We start from the raw sequence: 18,199 nt of genomic DNA, 5'->3' as shown, positions 1-18,199 counted from the left end.
CCCGGGGAAGACAGCTCTGTATTTGACTCCAGCCCTGCCCTGTACTGTGTGGTGGAGACAAGAAGGAACATGTATCTATGAAACAGATTCCAGTCCTTTCCCCCACTGATGCAGACGGGACATAAGTGAACCAAGGTGTGTGAAGTCTTTACAAAATACAGTATGGAGCCCCAGTGTGTGGCCTGATCTTTCAGGATGGACACCACTGGGGGTGTCCATTTGTTCTAGGTGGGCTCCTAGAGTTAGGATGTGGGCTTGAGAAGGGCTGGGGCAGTACCCGGAACAAGATTAGGACTGGGAAGGTCAGGGCCCCTCTCTCAGAGCACCACTTTGGGGCTGGCTGGGGATCAGATGTGACTGGCCCCAAGGGATTCCAGTAGAGTCACTGACATCCCTTTAGCTTCATTAGATCATCCAGGACACTCCTTCCCACTGCATCTCAAAAATCTTTCCTCATCTTGCCCAAGGATTGCAGCTTTCTGTTATTCCTCCAGGACATAGATCCATTTCAGTTGAGGGGGACTAGAGCTAAGAAATCCCGCAAGGCTCTACCCTACAGGTTATGGGATGGCATAACAGCCTTCCAAGGTATGTCATGTAAAGCACTGCTTTTATTTAAAAAAGAAACAGTGGCAGTATCTTTATAAAATGGTCTACTTGCCCGAATTGAAGCTAATTCATTGTTCTTTGCTGAGAGCCCATTTGGGCCTGTTTACTTTTCTGTATCACTAGGACTACCTTGTTGAGAAAGTTTAAGGAGTTTGGTCCTTGGATCTGTCCGGCTTTGTGGCTCTTGTGACTGTGGTTCAGCTAAGGATAGCTGGTGGCTGAGGGGCAAGCTCACAAACTCAGGTTCTAGGTGAGCAATTGTGTGTGCCCTCTGTAGCATGCAAAGCCAGAGTATGGAAGGAGGGAAGGGCCAGGTCCACCTGTGTCCCATTGTAGCTGAGGACTCCCACTGCCATGTCAGAGGCTGGCTGTGAGTAGAGTGTGAATGGAAGCAGAGCCAGCTAATACCGAACTTCACCCTGCCATCCTCCATGCCAACAGGCACTTTCTGAGTTAATGTGTTGGGGTTCTGCCTGATGGAGGACCTGATCCTAGAGATGATAGTGTTGTTCCCAAACAACGCTCCAGAAACAGCTCTTCAAGGCACTTCTCCAAATAAGAATGTAGGTCTGTCTGATCAACCCCCGACTGAGTCTTCCCCTTGTTGGCAGCATCAAGCACGGCAGGGCAAAAGCTAGCTGAGAAACCGAGAAGGCAAGTTCAAAGCCAACTTGAAACTTTTCAAGAATCATCCTTGCTGCTAATACCATGTCTGGGGGCTGGCTGGGATTCTAGGATTAGTGTTCAGGAGATAGAAATGGGTAACAACGGGGGAGGTGTGATCCTTTCCAAGTGCCATAACAGCTATTAAAATAAACAGGCTCTTGCTTCTTAGAGCTGAGGGTGGCAGGGGAAAATCAGGGTCCAAGCAAGACCGGAAGTACTAATGCATGCAGTGGGAGGAGGAAGGCCCAGATCGGAGAGTCCTCAGAATGTACCTGAGGCCCATGGGGGGGGGGGGGGGAAGAACAGTGTCATCTCTGAAAACAGGTTTAAGTTGGGGGTGGGGGTGGTCAGCTGTGCTGAGCATATGGCTATCCTCAGGACTTAGCAAAGCTGGATATAGTGAGTAGGAGGGGAGAACCTTTTATGGAGTGAAAGAGGAAACTGCCATGCAGTCAGATGTGGTGCCACATTTCCCCTGAAGAGCAGGTGATGCTGAATTCAGATGGGCACCGAGTATTTTACCATTCTATCACAAGTATTACTGTAGATGAGCACGGATGAACAGGTTCAAGCCTCTCCCTGCCAGTGAGTCCTAAGTGGCTCAACATTAACCTTGGGTATTAAATTTTTTAAGGTAATAACATTTTTTATTTACTGTGTCTGTGTATGTGTGGAACACAGGCATGCCATGGTGTGTGTGTGTGTAGGCCAGAGGGCAGGTTTAGGAGTTGGTTCTCTCCTCCCACCATGCAAGTTCCAGGGATGTAAATCCAATAGCCAGGTGCCTTTACCACTGGGTCACCTCACCCTCACCTTGACTTACTCTTTGAACACGGTGATCAGTCATTTCTGAAAGCTCTCCAGGTGACTTGCATCTGAGCGGGGCCCCTCTGGGCTTTGCTTGACCTTATCCCAGATCTCAAGACTGTTCTTCAATAGCCTGAAATTTACTTCAACTTAGGGACCCTTTCTTTTCTAGGGTCCCCCTAGAGCTTGGAAGCCCGGTGGAGGGGCCCTAGTTACCAAAGTCAGTTCATTGTCTAGACACCAAAAGCAACTACTCTGAGGTACTAAGAGCTGAAAACTCCAAACTCTGTCTATACTTGTGAGAGATGTACAAGGACTTGCCCAGGGGCTTCTTGAAGCAATACTAAACAGTGCTGGACTTCTCGGGCTGACTTCTTTAAAGCAGTGGCTATCCCGTTTGCTTAGGAACACGCGGACCTTGGCTTCAAGAGGCCTCTTTGCACCTGAGTGCTGAGAGACATCCTGGGTAACAGATGCCACGCGCAGCAGCTCTGCTGTTCTTGCCCTTGGCTATGCTGGCAGATATTGAAGACCTAGTGGACAAGGCCATTGCCATTCTACCCAGTGTCCCAGGGACAGCTGCCAGGGAGGCTGGCTCCCCTGCATGCACACACCTTCCTGAAGTTATGGTGACTTGAGACTTGAACAACAGGTGGCTTCCTGAGATAAAGGCTTTTTCTCAATCCTAATTTCATCTGGCTGAGCCCCTGGGAGGGGTAGGGTTATTAAAAAAAAAAAAAAAAAGAAAAGGCTATTGACGTCTCTTCTCTGGCCAGCTATGTTTTGTCCTGGGCTATCAGTCCTGAGAACATAGTACACACCACAAACTTTGTTTTGTGTAAATGAGTTTATTGATGAATACACAAGGTAAAGTTTCTCCCACCCCCCCCCCCCAAGAACAAATCCCAACAAGAACAGAAGAATAAGCATTCTTAGGGCAATCTTTACCCTCACACCTGGCTCCACTGTCCCAAGCTTCACAACACAGACACATGGACCATGGACCAGGCTTGGGTGAGGACACACACTCAGGGAATCTGACCCGAAAGAGCTCTGGTGTGTTTGCACTCCTACCCTCTATACTCCAGTGTGCATCACAGACACATAGGCCAAGGAGAGCAGACACAGGGGAACCTGACCCCTGATCTCCCAATCTGGTCAAGCCTGAAGGGAAGTTGTGGCAGAGGCTACAGACCGTCTCTTCTGGAGAGCCTTTCATGTGAAGCATCACTCCCCAACCCCACACTGCCTGGGGTGAAATGAGAGGTGCCTTCCCCATGGGGTCAGACATCATGGATCGGCTCAGTTAGGCCAGCAGAGAACAGGAGCTGTTATCCATCACTGGAGAGGCTGAGAGGCCTGTTTCAGGGGTAGACACATCCTGGCATCAAACTGTTCTCCCTGCTTGCCCTGACACATACTCTTCTTTTGGGAACTACAGTTTGCTTTGAGATGAGAAGACTGTGTTTATAGTGTGAACCCTTGTACTACTCATCTCCAACTGACTCCATGAATGAGTCTCAACAAGGGAACTTTGTCAACTTGCTTTTCCACCCAACGTATCACCAACCTACCTGCCTCCCACACAACCCTGCAGTATTTCCTATTCCCCACATGGTGAGGGAGGGATGTATTTCCCTTCCACCAGCCAGCAATCCTCTTAAAGATTCTCGAGGCTTATGGAAACTTGAGAAGCTTTGCAAATGGGAGGAAACAGGATCATTCCAGACACACGGCTGAAGGAAGTTGGTCTCTACTCCGATTTTCCACAACCTCTCCTCTGGATCCAGTGGCTAGGGCTGAGTCCAGCATGAGTCTGTGGATGCTGGCATGCTTCTGACTTGAGCAGGGAACTCTGAATGGAGCCTGAACACCAGGTACCAGGCTGTGCCACCTCAGACAGTGTCAAGAGTACTGAGCAGGGGAGTGGGTATGAGGCATTCTTTGATGAATCACACCAATGTGTTAAGGGAGGGAACCTCACATCCCCAGCCCTTTGAGAGATGACAAGAACTACCTGGACTTCTGGGATGATCTTACTTTGCTTTGGAGCTTGAGTACCATGGATGAAGAGCAGCTCAGAGAGCTGGGGGACAATGAAAACTGGCAGCATCTCTACCCTTATTGGCTAGCTTCCAGAACGTGGCTCTAAGAGAGTGTGGCAAATGTTAGCTCCCTTTCACTGTTACCTGCATGTACATTCAGGTAACTGAGAATATGTCGACTGCCACCTGACACCAATGAATGGGGGAGCACCAAACTCAGTATGGAGCATGTAAAGAGCCACGGGCGGGCGCAGGAGAGGCAGAGGGCTTCGAGGACGAGAACAATGAGCCAGCCATACAGGGAAGCTGGTGGAGTTTCAGGGAACCAGCCTCAGCTCTGCTACTCAAGAGCCAAGAGGCTTCGGCAATAATAAACTTTTTGCCTGTTACCTTTCTTTGTAGAAAAACAAGGTTGGATAAGCCATTAAAGTCTATTTGAACTCTAAAACTCTGACTTTAGATCTGAATTGGCCCTGAGGAGCAGAGGGAAGAAGGCTAGGGGAGGGCACTGGGTTCTTAACATCTCTCCTCAGCTTCCTCAGTCAGTGGGAAGAAACAGAGCTCTATCATCTCTCAGCTTTGTGCCTGCAGGCCCAGTGTCCCGCACTCTGAAACATCAATGAAGACCACCACTGTCAAGCACAGAGTCACCAAACGAGACAGCATGGGACATAAAGGAGCCTGAAGGCCTGGCCAAGGGAAGACTGGCTAGAGGGGACAGTGAAGATGCAATGGCCAGGAGCAGGGTTGCCACAGACAAGAGACCCCCTCCCCAGAAGGGGCTGGGGTCGTACCTATATCTCCCCTAAGACTGTTTGATGATGTCACGTGACCCTTTCTGCTCACTGTTCTACCTCAGTTTCTCATCTGTACAAAATATAAAACAATAGGTGCAGTTTGTGTTTCAGTGACACTTTTCCTTGCTTTAATTAACTTGTTGCCTTTTTCTGCTTGTGAAATGAGCTTCTGATCACAAAATACCAAACTACACTCAAAAGAGGGTGTAGAAAGAGCTAGCCACTGGCACAGCATGGAGGAGCTCACGAGGAAGGCCTGAGAGCAGCGGCAGGTGGCAGAGGTGGGGAATGATGGGAGCAGTGGTCACACGTGTCACGGGAAGCTAACCTATCCAACGGGGTGATGCTAATGTCAGCACAGGGTGACTGGTCACTACCGGGGTGGGTGGCGCAGTGTTCAGGCTCTACACAGCAGTACGACTTCCTTCAGTTAAGAGTTCTTGGCTTGCACCGATTACAGGGTGGCTGGAGGGTACAGGACCCATTTATTAGTTTTTCAAAATGCTGTCGTAGACCTGATAGATGTACTGAGAGACTTCAGGGGCTCTACACTTCAGCGACAGCTGTGAAAGGAAGAGAAGAGGCATTAGCATGGGGACAGCACTGGCTCCAAATGCACCCAAGCATTCAGGTCACGACGACGATTTCTGACATTCTGACACACTCTACAGTTAGGACAGCCAAACAGACAGCTCACACTAATACAAACCACAGATTTTACAACTTCTACTTGGTTGGTGTCAAGTTGTGCTGTGTGTCTCCCTACAGCCCACTGGTCCCAGGGGACCACTGTTCTGGAGCTCTGACACAGGTGCAGAGGTCAGTACTGAGGAAGCCCCTTAGCTTGGTGACAGTCTCTGCAGCTGTTGATCTCAGTGCCTGTCTGATATGGATTGCTCACAAGGACAGGGTCATGGTAAGTAAAGGTCCACAGCACTGGTCCTTCTGTACCACCAGGGACAGACACTTAGAGTGACTGGATAGCAGCTCTTGGCAGCTGCTCTGAGGTATTTTCTCCGTCTTTAAACAAAGGAATCGGGCATTTCTGATAACACCATCCCCTACCACCATCTCTTCTTTTAGTCTAACAATTATCAAATTAAACATCAACAAAAAAGATTCTCATGTTAAAGGACAAAAATTAAGCCCAAATTTGGATTCTTTAACTGTATCTGGGCTAAACAAAATATTATCAATAATAACAGCAAAGCATGCAAACTATACTCTATACATAGAAAAATAATACATGTGTAACAGTTATCCTCAGTGTACTGCTGTGAGATTTCACAATGTTTTACCTCTTTACTCTCTTTGCAGAGACCCCCGACGATTTACCATAATACCCAAGATGAAAATACTTTGGGGGGAAAAAAGGTAAACTGCTATAGGCCGCAGGAATGTATTATAAGAACTCAGCTGGTTATGGCAAAGCCACTACCTGAAGGGATCAAGGAATTCCTTCAGAGGAAGCCAAATCCCAGGGAGCATTTGGTGTTATTTGGCTTGTTATATATCAGCTGTCTTCTGTTATGAAAGTCATGTGTGCCTTCATAAAACTATTCCCAATTGATTTTTCCCTAATAATTGTTACAGTGTGGACTGATCAATCTTTGGACATATCCAGTCAAGGTATTTGGAGAACAGCCTCAAGAAAGGCTTCCTTCCCCCCAGTGCATCTGTTTCTTCCCTTTAAGCACTGGAATCAGATACCTCCCTTAGCCACATTCAAGGACTAACAGAAATAACAGTCCTGACCACCACATGCTAGTCTCCTGATTTAAGGTAAATTCCACAAGGAGATACCGCCTAGGTCAAGTGGACCTTAAGTAATAGCTTTATACAATTTAGCTCAGACCCTCCTTTTCTTGCAGTCTTACTAACTTTATAGACCTCTAACTCCTTACCTAGCCACTTCTAGAAATATTTAGATAACCTTCTGCGCTGACAGCTATGCTCAGCCAGAACCCCAGTTTAAGCCTCCCTGTAATTATCGTCATTGGCAGGATCCAGCCAGGTCCCTCCCCAGACGGAAGAAAGTACCTTGTCAGAGATATCTCTGTACTCTCTAAGTACAGACCCTAGCATCCAGACTACCTGTTTGAGAAGGCCTGGTGGATGTGTTAAGCTTAACTTCCTCCTTTCCCAGATCTTACCTCTAGTTCCAGATCTCCCTTTAACTATCACCAGAGGCATCTAGCTGTACACAGGTTGCCTAGCGACCAAGCACACCTTCCCCCACCCAGCAGAAAAAAATGGTAGATAGCTTGGACAGATGAGGGTCAAAGGGATAAAAAAGGCAGTTTTATTTTCAGAGAGGGAGACAGAACTTAGAGGTATGAGGAGACGGAGAGGAAGGGGGTAAAAAACTTGAGGCTGGAGAACTGAGAGGGATAAGGAGGATTTTGACCAGAGAGAACGTGGGGACGAGATGGAAGATGAGGAAGAACTAACTGGGTAAGAACGAGATGAGAAGGACTTAGATGAGGCAGAATTAGATGAGAGAATAAAGGTAGAACTTAGAGGGAACAGTAGATAAATATAGAGAGAAATCAGCAAGATAGGAGCCAGGCATGAGAACAGAACTGAAGTTGTATAGACACGATTTTATCCCAGAGAAATAAAAGCAAATGGACTAAAGAGCTCAGTGTGCTGAGATTCTGTTTCCTGAAAATAGTCCTCGCTGTTTGTAGTTTTCTCTCCTGAGCCCCTAGGAAGTATAAAATTAAGGCTGGTCCTTTTAACATACAAGGGTAAACAAGATTTTGGTCAACTCTGAATTTCCTGAAACATTAACATCCTAAAATCTTCAAGTTAGCTAGGTGGTAGCTAAAGACTGAATCCCAGCACTTGGAAGGCTGAGGTGGGAGGACTGCTCTGAGTTTGAGGCCAGCCTGGGCTACATGGTGAGACACTATCTCATAAAAAGAGAACACCGAGCTGGGGTGGCTCAGTAGGTACAGTAGTTGCCATATAAGCATGAGCATGTAAGAAGCTGGACACAGTGGCAGACATCTGTGATTCCAGTGCTAGGGGAAGGTGGAAACGGCAGGTGTAGTAGCCAGCCAATCTAACTAAAATGGTGAGAGAAACGATGTCTCTAAATATAAGGTAGAAAGTAATTGAGGAAGACACTGCCTTCAACCTTTGGCTACAGATTGAGCGCGCACGCACACGCACACGCACACACACACACACACACACATAAAATAAAAGAATGCTGTGGGATATTTTATTTAAAGCCATTTATGTTTGGAGGTCAGGGGGCAACTCGTGGGGAGTTGGCTACTCTTCTGTCAAGTGAGACCCAGTTAGGATTGGATTAGCAGGACCATAAGTGTGTCCCCACAGAGCAATCTAACTGGTCTTTTACAGTCTCTAGGACATTTGCAAAACTGCTATTTTATTACCAGTCATGAAGAGAATTCTGATAAATGTAAATAAGACAATCTACGACTACTATAAAAACACAGATATGGTAAAAGGTGCAGCTTCAGAGCCCCCCCCCCCCTTTTTAGCATTTATTTAAGAATCATGTCTACAACCATTATTGCCTTTTTTGTTTTTGGTGTGTGCTGATGTTCATGTTAGTGTGTCTTCTGCTAATTTTTTGTTTTTTGGGTTTTTTTGGTTTGTTTGTTTTTTGCTTTTGTTTTTGTTTTTTGAGAGGCAAGTTCTCACTATATTGCCCTGACTGCTCTGGAACTCTCTATGCAAACTGGGCTGGCCTCAAACTCAGAGACCTGTCTGCCTCTGTCTCCTGAGAGCTGTAAAAGATTAGAGGTGTGTGCTGCTAGGCCAAGACCCAGCCTCTTTTTAAAGTCTTTTATTTATACATAGTACACTGAATTTACTCCTAGGGCATAGGTTTTTATTATTATTATTTAAAATTGGATATAAGATTTACTAGTGAACATGACTGGTGAGGTGAGGATGGGTTTAACACAGTGAGAGTCTTTAAGAGTACAGGGTTTGCCACGTAGGAATGACCCTGACCCTCAGGCATGGAGGATAACCTGCTTCTCAGCTACCATGTCTTCAAATTCATGTGCATTAAACATAGTGAAGTCCCAGCGCTCAGAGATGTAGATTTTCTGGAGGCCAGGGAACTTGAATACTGGCCTGTGCAGGGCTTCAATCTTATTCTGCAGTTAAGTGCAAATGGCCAGTGTAAACTCTGGCCACTGTTACTGGAGACTTCTCAAAGTACCTGGCCTATACCTGTCTGAAGCCTGTTAACCCCAGCATAGGATAATAGCTTGTTGATGTAGATGATATGAAAACGGTGGAGCTTTGAATATGAATACTAACTTTACCAAAACCTTTTAACCATATATTTGTTGGCATAAATACAAGTATTTCTGGAGCTTTAAAGGACAGGTGCTCACACCCATCAGACCCCATGTGGCCATCAGGTGGTGTTACTTCACTCTGCCTTCTCCCACCACAGGTCTAAGATGTAGCTCTTGGCATCAGGGAAGCTTTGGCAGAAGTGTGGCTTTGGGTAAGGCTTTGCTGTGGTGGTCTGAATGAAAATGGCCCCTATAGGCTCAAAGGGAGTGGCACCATTAGGAGGTGTGGCTTTGTGGAGGAAATTTGTCACTAGGGATGGACTTTGGCATTTCAAATGCTCAAGTCAGTGTCTCTCTTCCTATTGCCCATGGATCTAGAACTATCAGCTCCTTCTCCAGTACCATGTGCGGCCATGTTTCTCTCCATGACAAACCTCTGAAACTGTAAGCCAGCCCCAATGAAATACTTTCCTTTGTAAGAGTTGCCATGGTCATGATGTCTCTTCACAGCAGCAGAAACACTAAGATACTTGTTCTTATCAAACCATTAACACTAGGTGGGGTGGCAGATCATGATGACTTCAGAATCTTTGGTAGTTTGAGGGAGGATAAGACTAACAATAAATTTTTGTTTCTTCAGAGACATTTTTCTTCTGTGTACTCTTTGTTTTAGGGATAACGTGATACTTTTCCTTAAGGATCTTCATCTCAATGTGGCGTTCGAGTTCATACATGGGTTAACCTCACCATGAGCTCTGAAGGAGGGGGATCATCTTAGTGCTTTGTTCACCGGAAGTGCTGGGTGACCAAACAATCTGTATCTACACCCTTATCTACTCTGCATCTTTAAGAATATGCAACAAAACTTTGGCAATCCAACCCTGTGTCCAGCATACTCTGGTGTAGGCATACCTACCAATTCCATCACTGTAAGATGAAAAGACTCACACTCTTCTATAAAATATTACTATGAGGTACTTGGTGGCTTTTGGATCTGTATGCTTTTGATGGACTGAAAACTCCCAGGTGTTCTTAAAGTGAATGTGAAGGAGACCTGAATGTCTTGATTCCCATGCTTGTGTTTTCTGAGTCAAGTGAAAAAGAGATCATTTAAGATCTTCTTAGTTCACTCATAAGAAGAGCTCACTATATTACTTCCAATAGCTGTTTGTGAATCTACAAATATCTCAATTTTTTTTTTGTTTTTGTTATTTTTTTCGAAACAGGGCTTCTGCGTGTATCCCTGGCTGTCCTAGAACTCACTCTGTAGACCAACCAGGCCTTGAACTCACAGAGATCCATCTGCCTAAACCTCTGAAGTGTTGGGATTGAAGGCATGTACCACCACCATCCAGCTTACAAATACCTTGCAAATTTTATAGAGGAGAAAATATCTTTCACTTCATGATTTAAGAATCCATGGTTGATGGGTAGAGTTGACTAGCAGATGATCACACAAAAAGCAAACCACTGGTACACATTAGCAACAAGTAGAAGCCAAGTACATTATGAAATGTACAAAAAAAAAAAAAAAAAGACTATATAAGGGTTCAGTGTAAGCAATAGGACCAGAATTTGGATTCTCATCACCCACATACATGCTGAGCACTCATGCTTACCTGTCTGCAATACCAGTGCAAGCTGGACTAGTTGCATTGGTGAGCTCTGGGTTCAATTGAGAGGCCCTGTCTTCAATGAGTAAGGTGGAGAGTGACAGAGGAAGACTCCCAATGTCAGATTCAGGCTTCCACACATATATACAAATACCTATATGTGGTGGGTTGAATAGTAATGGTCCCCTGGGCTCATAGATTTGAATGTTTGGTCATTAGGGAGTGGCACTACTTGACAGGGATTAGGAAGTGTGGCCTTGTTGGAGGAAGTATGTCACTGGGGTTGGGCTTTGGTGTTTCAAATGTCCAAGGGTCTCTACTTCTCTTTCTGCTGCCTGTGGATCCAGATATAGAACTCTCAGCTCTTTCTCCAGCACCATGTCTGCCTTTGGACTGCCATGTTTCCTGCCATGACAACAATAGACTAAACTTCTGAACTGTAAGCCAGACTCAGTTAAATATTTTCCTTTATAAGAGTTTCTGTGGTCAGGATGTTTCTTTGCAGCAACACAACACTGGCTAAGACACACAGGTGCACTGACACACATGAATATACATGCACACACCACACACAGATAGACACATGTAAAAGAGAGGCTACGTGATGCATGATTTATTTCAAAATGACACAATCATTGAGTGTCTGCCAAGGCTAGAGTTACATTCCAGCACCTGGGAGGCAGAGGCAGCTGATCTCTGATTTTGAGGCCAGCCTGGTTTATATAGTGAATTCCAGATCAGTTAGGGCTATAAAGTGAAACTTTGTCTCAAAAACAAACAACAACAGCAAACACAAAAAAATTCCTCCCACACAGAAAAAAACAAGTCATTCTTTTCCATCCCCAAAGAGTATACAATGTACGATCTCACTTATGTCTATAGTTATGTTAGTTATTTTCTAGTTTTCAAATCATATTATGTATAACATATTATCAATACAAAAACTGAGCTAAAAGAAAAAGTTCCATTAAAAACCACAGAGTTCTCAATTATTTCAAAATAAAGTATGTTTTCAAGTGTTAGTTATATCTAAGAGAGTGAACAGCCCGTCTGAAACAATGTGCTTTAGGAACCATCAACAAACACCTGAACCTTAAATCATCTGCCTATTAAAAAAAAATTCGCATGCTTTTGAACAAATCTTTTTCCCCCATTTCTGGTACCAGGGGTTGAACCTAGGTCCTATTCTAGCTGACAGGTATTCTACCATTGAGTGATATTCCCCAATATTCCCCCAAAAGGAAAAATATCCTTTTTCCTTTGAGACAGACAGAGTCTCTGGGTTGCCTAGTCTGTCCTTGAATTTGTGATCACAGGTCTGTACCCCAGGGTCTAGTGTCACTGATTATGCTTAAGAAATTATACTTACTCGTGTGTGCATTTGCCACAGTGGTACTCGTGGTGGTCAGAGGACAACTGGGAGCCAGTCCTTGCCTTTCACCACGGAGGTCTAGGAACTGACCAGATTATCAAGCTTGGTGGCCAGTGACTTCACCTACTGAGTCACCTCACCTGCCCCTCTCTGATGACTCTTAACTACCTTTCTTGGTCTACAACCTGGGACTAATATGCTTCTTAAATTTAGCCAAGATGGAACAATGTATACACTAATGGAAGGTGAGTTAAAAAGAAACATGCACACAGACTTTGAGCAAATGTCTAGAGAAGTAAATAAATGGAGTTATTTTACAAGCCCTGAATTTTGTAGCAAGACCTTGACCTAGGAAGAGTACACAAGGTTTTCTTGTCCTGGGTATTTAAGGTAAATGCCAGGGTAGATTATCACTCTCTGAAAAAGTAAGTGATGAGCCTGGCTTGGTGGCACATACCTTTAATCCCAGAACTCCCTTTAGTTTCAGTAATTGGGAGGCAGAGACAGGTGGATTTTTGTGAGTTTGAGGCCAGCCTGGTCTATATAATGTATTCTAGGATATCCAGGGCTACATTATGAGAACCTGTCTCAGAAAAACCTAAAACAAACAACAAAACCAAGCAGATGAGAGACGGTAGCAGAGATGCAAGGGAGGAGTTTCTACCTCCCAGGGAAAGCCCAAGCTGACAGGACTCAGCAGCAGGCACACACAGGGCAGTCCAGCGCACACCAGGGAAACACTGAGAACGTCTGTCTGGGTGGTACTATTCCTCTGATGTATGCTGCTATAAACAACAGCTGTCAACAGGAAGGAAGGGGTCAGGAGAAGAACAGGCTCCTTGGTCTGACTTTTCACCTGCCTCGGAACTAGTAATATTGGATCTTCTTCCCCTGTCACATCTTTCAAGACAGTCTAACAGGAGAATAAGATATTTCTCCATCTCCAGGTTTGTTGCACTACCTTCTCAGTGCAGATCACAAGCAGCCCCCTACCTACTGGGAGATCACATTTTACATTAGCACCAGAGCTCAGGGCTATGGGACCAGTCTCTGCAGTTTAGCAAGCCAATGGTTTCTGCTGTAAGAAGATATCCCAGAACTTGACTTCAGTTCAGTGGGATACTGGAGGAGGTTCCTCAAGCTAAAGTGGAAACCTGCAGGCTGGAGACTTCCCTCCAAGCTAAGGAAACCATGGTTAAGAATGATTAACTAGTGACCTGTTCAAATCATGGCTTTGAGGTAATAGTTGTGTCTAGGTCTAGACATCCTTAAGGCCAAGAACGCTGAAAGTAGGAAAGGTCCAGTTTAAGTCAGCTAGGAAATTGCTTTTTTTTTTTTTTTTTTTTTTTTGGTGTGTGTATGTGTGTGTGTACAAAAGCCTGAGGAGTGTGTTGGGCATCCTGTTCTATCCTTTCCATCACAGGTCTCTCACTGAACCTGGAGCTCACCATTTTGTGTGTGTATGTGCACTCATGTGTGAGCGTGCAGCAAGCTCCAGTGACCCTCTTGGTCCCCTTTGTGCAATGGTGGGTTTACAGCATGTGTGGTTATGCCCAGTTTTTACATGGGTGCTGGGGATCTGAACCTCGGTCCTCAGGTTTATACAGCAAGCACCTTTACTCATTGAGCCATCTCTCAGCTTCAGAAACATTCTTTTTTTTTTTTTTTGGACAGGGTTTCACTATGAAGCTTAGGCTGGCCTTAAACTCACAGCAATCCACCTGCCTCTGACTACCTGAGTGATGGGATTAAAGGTGTGTACCATAATGCCCAGTTAGAAACACTCCTTTTAACAGCTTACTATAGTACCAAATTGATGCTGAGGAGGAAACACCACTAAGTGTCAAGGAAGCCATAAGTTTGCAGAACTCCTTACTGTCAGAGGCAAATGCTCCATCCTCATCTACCCCTAGCACTATGCCTTTTGAATGTCAGAAACTACAGTGAGGAAAGGAGGTCTTCCCTGAAGGCAACTAGGGACTCCTTTACTGAATGCTTGTTTTGAGTATCTCAGGTCAGAAGAACTTCCTCCAGGTCTCTGTAGGGCAGTAAGAAATAAACGTATATGTTCTTACCTTCTTACTAATCAATCTCACACATTCTGGGAAAGATCTTACCGTATAATTGGGGTTTCCTGGCTGGATCCGTAGCTCGGCCAAAATCCAAATGCCGTTAGTAAGCTTCAGGGACTGGTACAGCATGTCTTGCCCTTCCACATTCCTCTTGGCAATAGTGTAAACATTGTTGTTTTGCAGCTTGCTGGAAACTGTGTCTAGAAATAGAGATCCAAAACTTAAGACTTCAGTTAAAATCTCAGATGGGTGTATTCCCTTTTCTGACATTCTTGTGAGCCACCACATATGCCTGGGTTCCCTGACAAATTCTATCACACACATTTCAGGGGCTCTTCTAATACAGACAGGCAAAATGAAGGGCCTGTCTGTCATATTATCAGGCAGCAAACAGAATAGGGTGCACTGGAACTGTTTAAGAGTGGCCTAAGGAGATTACACAATAGAAAGACCTCAGGGTTTACTAAGACCAAGCTAAGAACTAACAGCAATTACTTTTCTCATGGCTCTGACAACTTTCGCTGGCCACAGCAACCTAAGAAAGGAAGGTTTTTAGGTTCACAGCTCATCATGGTGGTGGGGAGCCGTGGCAGCAGGAGCCTGAGGCTGCTGGTCAGCACCACACCCACATATGCCATGGTCAGCAGAAGATGCATGCTAGTGTTCTCTTGCTTGCCCTTGTTATTCAGTCTAGGACTCCACCCCAAGGCATGCTGCCACACACAGTTAGGGAGGATCTTCCCACTTCAATGAACTAATCCAGAGAATTCCACACAGGTGTGCCCAGAGGCTAACCTAATTTAGATAAATGCTCCCAGGTGTGTCGAGAGGCTGGCCTCCTAGGTGATGCCAGACCTTGACAAATTGACAATATCAAGCATCACACGATAGACAGGTACGAATGCTCTGGGTGTGTGAGAGTCCTCACAGATACTGCAGTGTGAGTGTTCCTACTCCCCAACCAGTGGGGTTACACTGACGAATACTTACACTTACCAAATCTCTGTGACTTCACTCTGAGCCACTTGGGCTTCAGTTTCCCAGGTTTAGAGAAGGGCAGAGCTGCACAAGTCTTTTCACATTAGATTTAATAAACTGGGTACTTAAATTTATTTTTAAGCAGGCAAATTAATTCTTTAGAAGCCGGAGAAAATCATGCTTTCAAAGAAACAAAGATGCTGGGTGGTGGCGGCGCATGCCTTTAATCCCAGCACTCAGGAGAGTCTCTGTGAGTTCGAGGCTAGCCTGGTCTACAAAGTGAGTTTCAGGAAAGGCTCCAAAGCTACACAGAGGGACCCTGTCTTGAAAAAAACAAACAAAAAAGAAACAAGGAAACGAAGTTCTTTAATTAAAGACATTGAGGAGGACCAATGCTGTGTGAATGACTGCTGTTAGGTCCTCACATCCCAGGTGCCACAAAGGCCATGCCTCTGCACTCACCAGCTCAGGGCAAGAACAGGTTGGTGTGTGTTCTCGTGACTACAGCAAAGAGACACAATGTTCTAGAATTAAAGGTCATTTTTCCACGTGAGATATTGGAGTCAGAGACAGATAAACTTTTAAGAATAGAGAGGATATGCCAGGCATGGCAGCCCATGCTTTTAATGCCAGCACTTGGGAGGCAGAGGCAGGAGGGATCTCTGAGTTTGAGGCCAGCCTAGTATACAGAGTGAGTTCTAGGAGAGAGAGAGAGAGAGAGAGAGAGAGAGAGAGAGAGAGAGAGAGAGAGAGAGAGAGAGAGAGAGAGAGAGAAGATAAACACAGCTCATTTGTTAGCGGCTTATTACATTAACTTCAGATACAAACTCAAGTTACTCAGCCTAGTCCAGGAACTAAACTCTCTCACAGAAGGTCTGCTATATTCTGATGTGGTCTGGACTCTAGGGAAAGGAAACCTGGTGCCCTTCTACTCCACTGAACGGCTAGATCTCAGCACGGGCAACCTCATCTGGACATGACAGGTACCCATTGTCAGTATCTGTAAATATGGTCGAATTTTGTACTGACCCAGGCGCTAAGATGCCGCAGGCTTAAAGCAGCATCTGCTCAGCTGGAAGCTGCTTCTAGAGGCACGTCTCACTCTGATGTCAGGGAGCTCAGGACCGCGGCACCAAGGCTTCATTCATCACTATTTTTATCAGTTATTACTTAACTTTTTGCCTTTTATTTATAAAGTTCTCACTAATATAAAAAAAGGTGTAACGACTTAAGAAATGGCTTTAGGGTTTGGAAAGAAGGCTCAGTGAAGAAGACTGGCTGTTCTCCCAGGTGACCTGGATTCATCCCCAACTCACAAACGTCTAGGCCAGTGGTTCTCAACCTACCTAATGCTGCAACCCTTTAATACAGTTCATGTTGTGGTGGCTCCAACCACAAAATTCTGTCTCTCTCTGTGTCTCTCTCTCTGACTTTCAAGTCAGGGGTTCTTTGTGTAGGCCTGGCTGTCCTAGAACCAGCTCTGTAGACCAGTTGGCCTCTAACTCAGAGATCTGCCTGCGTCTGCCTCCCGTGTGCTGAAATTAAACGCATGTGCCACCATTGCCTGACAATTTATTTTTTTGCTACATTATAATTGTAATTTTGTTACTGTTATGAACTTTAATATAAATATCTGATAAGCAGGATATCTAAAGGTCACCAGGCATACATGTGGTGCAGACTTACATGCAGGTAAAACACCCATATCCATAAAAAAGGAAGAGAGAGAGAGAGAGAGAGAGAGAGAGAGAGAGAGAGAGAGAGAGAGAGAAGGGGCTTTATTCCAGACAAAAAGTCTACCTCAGAGTAGTTCTATGCAATCCTGCTGGAGGAGGGAGACTCAATAAACTCTGCAATCATGTAGTAGTGGGGAGACAGCTCTTGCTATCACTCTGGTTCCTACAGTGAAGTGTTCTTGCAACTTAATGGGTTGCTAAGCAACATTTCCAGCTGGAGTTTGGCTAATGCTTTTTGAAAGGATTGTCTTCAACACACAGGGTCTTGCTTTAAGTTGCAAAAGCTTTTCCTAACTTTCAAGGTGCTTGCATATTTTCCAGAAAGGCAGGTGCCTTTGTTGAACAGTCTTGTTGCCTAGGCCTACATTCGTTTTATCATGTATTGAGGCCCAGATGCCTGCAGACTTCTTATGATCTCACCATTTGTATAACAGATGACAGGAAAGGAACAGGGCTCTGCTCATGCTGAATGGATGGATGTACTGTGACTTATCAGAAGGCTGAATGGAAGAAGGCTTCTAGAACTAAGCACTTATGAGTCAACTTCTATCTATATTTTTGTCTATTTATTTAAATCATATTATTATTATTTAAGGTGTGTGCTTATTATATACCCTAGGCTGTGTAAGTCAGGCTGGCTTCCAGTTTGCAGTGATCTATTCCTCCCTTCATAGTGCTGGGACTACAGATACAAGTCACCATACCCACTGATTTTTAAATTTAATTTTTGAAGTACAACACACTGAAACCAGTGCCTTGCATATATCAGACAAGACCTACCACTGGAGTCTTAGGTTGAACTTGAGGGTTTAAGGACTGAAGGATATTTACTCTGCTAAGTGTGCCTTATCACCAACCAAGGGTGGCAAACGCAGGTGACACCCACCTCCACCTCCACCTCCACTCAGGAGTCTGAGACAGGAAAAGTTGGAGTGAGAGACAGATGTGAGGCAGCTTCCAGCCACACTGGAACAGATTTCTTAAAACATCACCTTGGCTTTACATACTTGAACTACTGGCTTCCACAACAGACTCTGGACATCGTGAGATTGTGAGAATAAGGGTGTAATGCCAACTGCTTCGGTGTCTACAAATGATTCTAGCTCAGGCACAAGATACTGAGATCTGTCCCAAAGTAGGGTAATGGTCAAATATGGTTGGACTACTGCTTCAAGATGTGATTTCTTCCTTCCACAGATCTGGCTCTGTGAGTCT

General features: G+C 45.1%; 1 protein-coding gene across 1 annotated transcript in view; it reads right to left on the bottom strand.

Moving 5' to 3' along the window:
* Positions 1-2,970: 2,970 nt before the first annotated feature.
* Ap2b1 (adaptor related protein complex 2 subunit beta 1) overlaps positions 2,971-18,199 on the bottom strand; it is a 118,068-nt gene continuing 102,839 nt past the window's right edge. The window contains exons 21-22 of the mRNA XM_036195554.1: positions 14,316-14,470; positions 2,971-5,487 (exon numbers count right to left, since the gene is read on the bottom strand). Coding sequence (XP_036051447.1) covers positions 5,413-5,487; positions 14,316-14,470 — 230 coding nt within the window. The 3' untranslated portion in view covers positions 2,971-5,412. The remainder of the gene's footprint in view (positions 5,488-14,315; positions 14,471-18,199) is intronic.

This window comes from Onychomys torridus, chromosome 8 (assembly GCF_903995425.1).
Source record: "Onychomys torridus chromosome 8, mOncTor1.1, whole genome shotgun sequence".
Lineage (NCBI taxonomy): Eukaryota > Metazoa > Chordata > Mammalia > Rodentia > Cricetidae > Onychomys > Onychomys torridus.
This window is presented reverse-complemented; position numbering and strand designations above follow the sequence as displayed.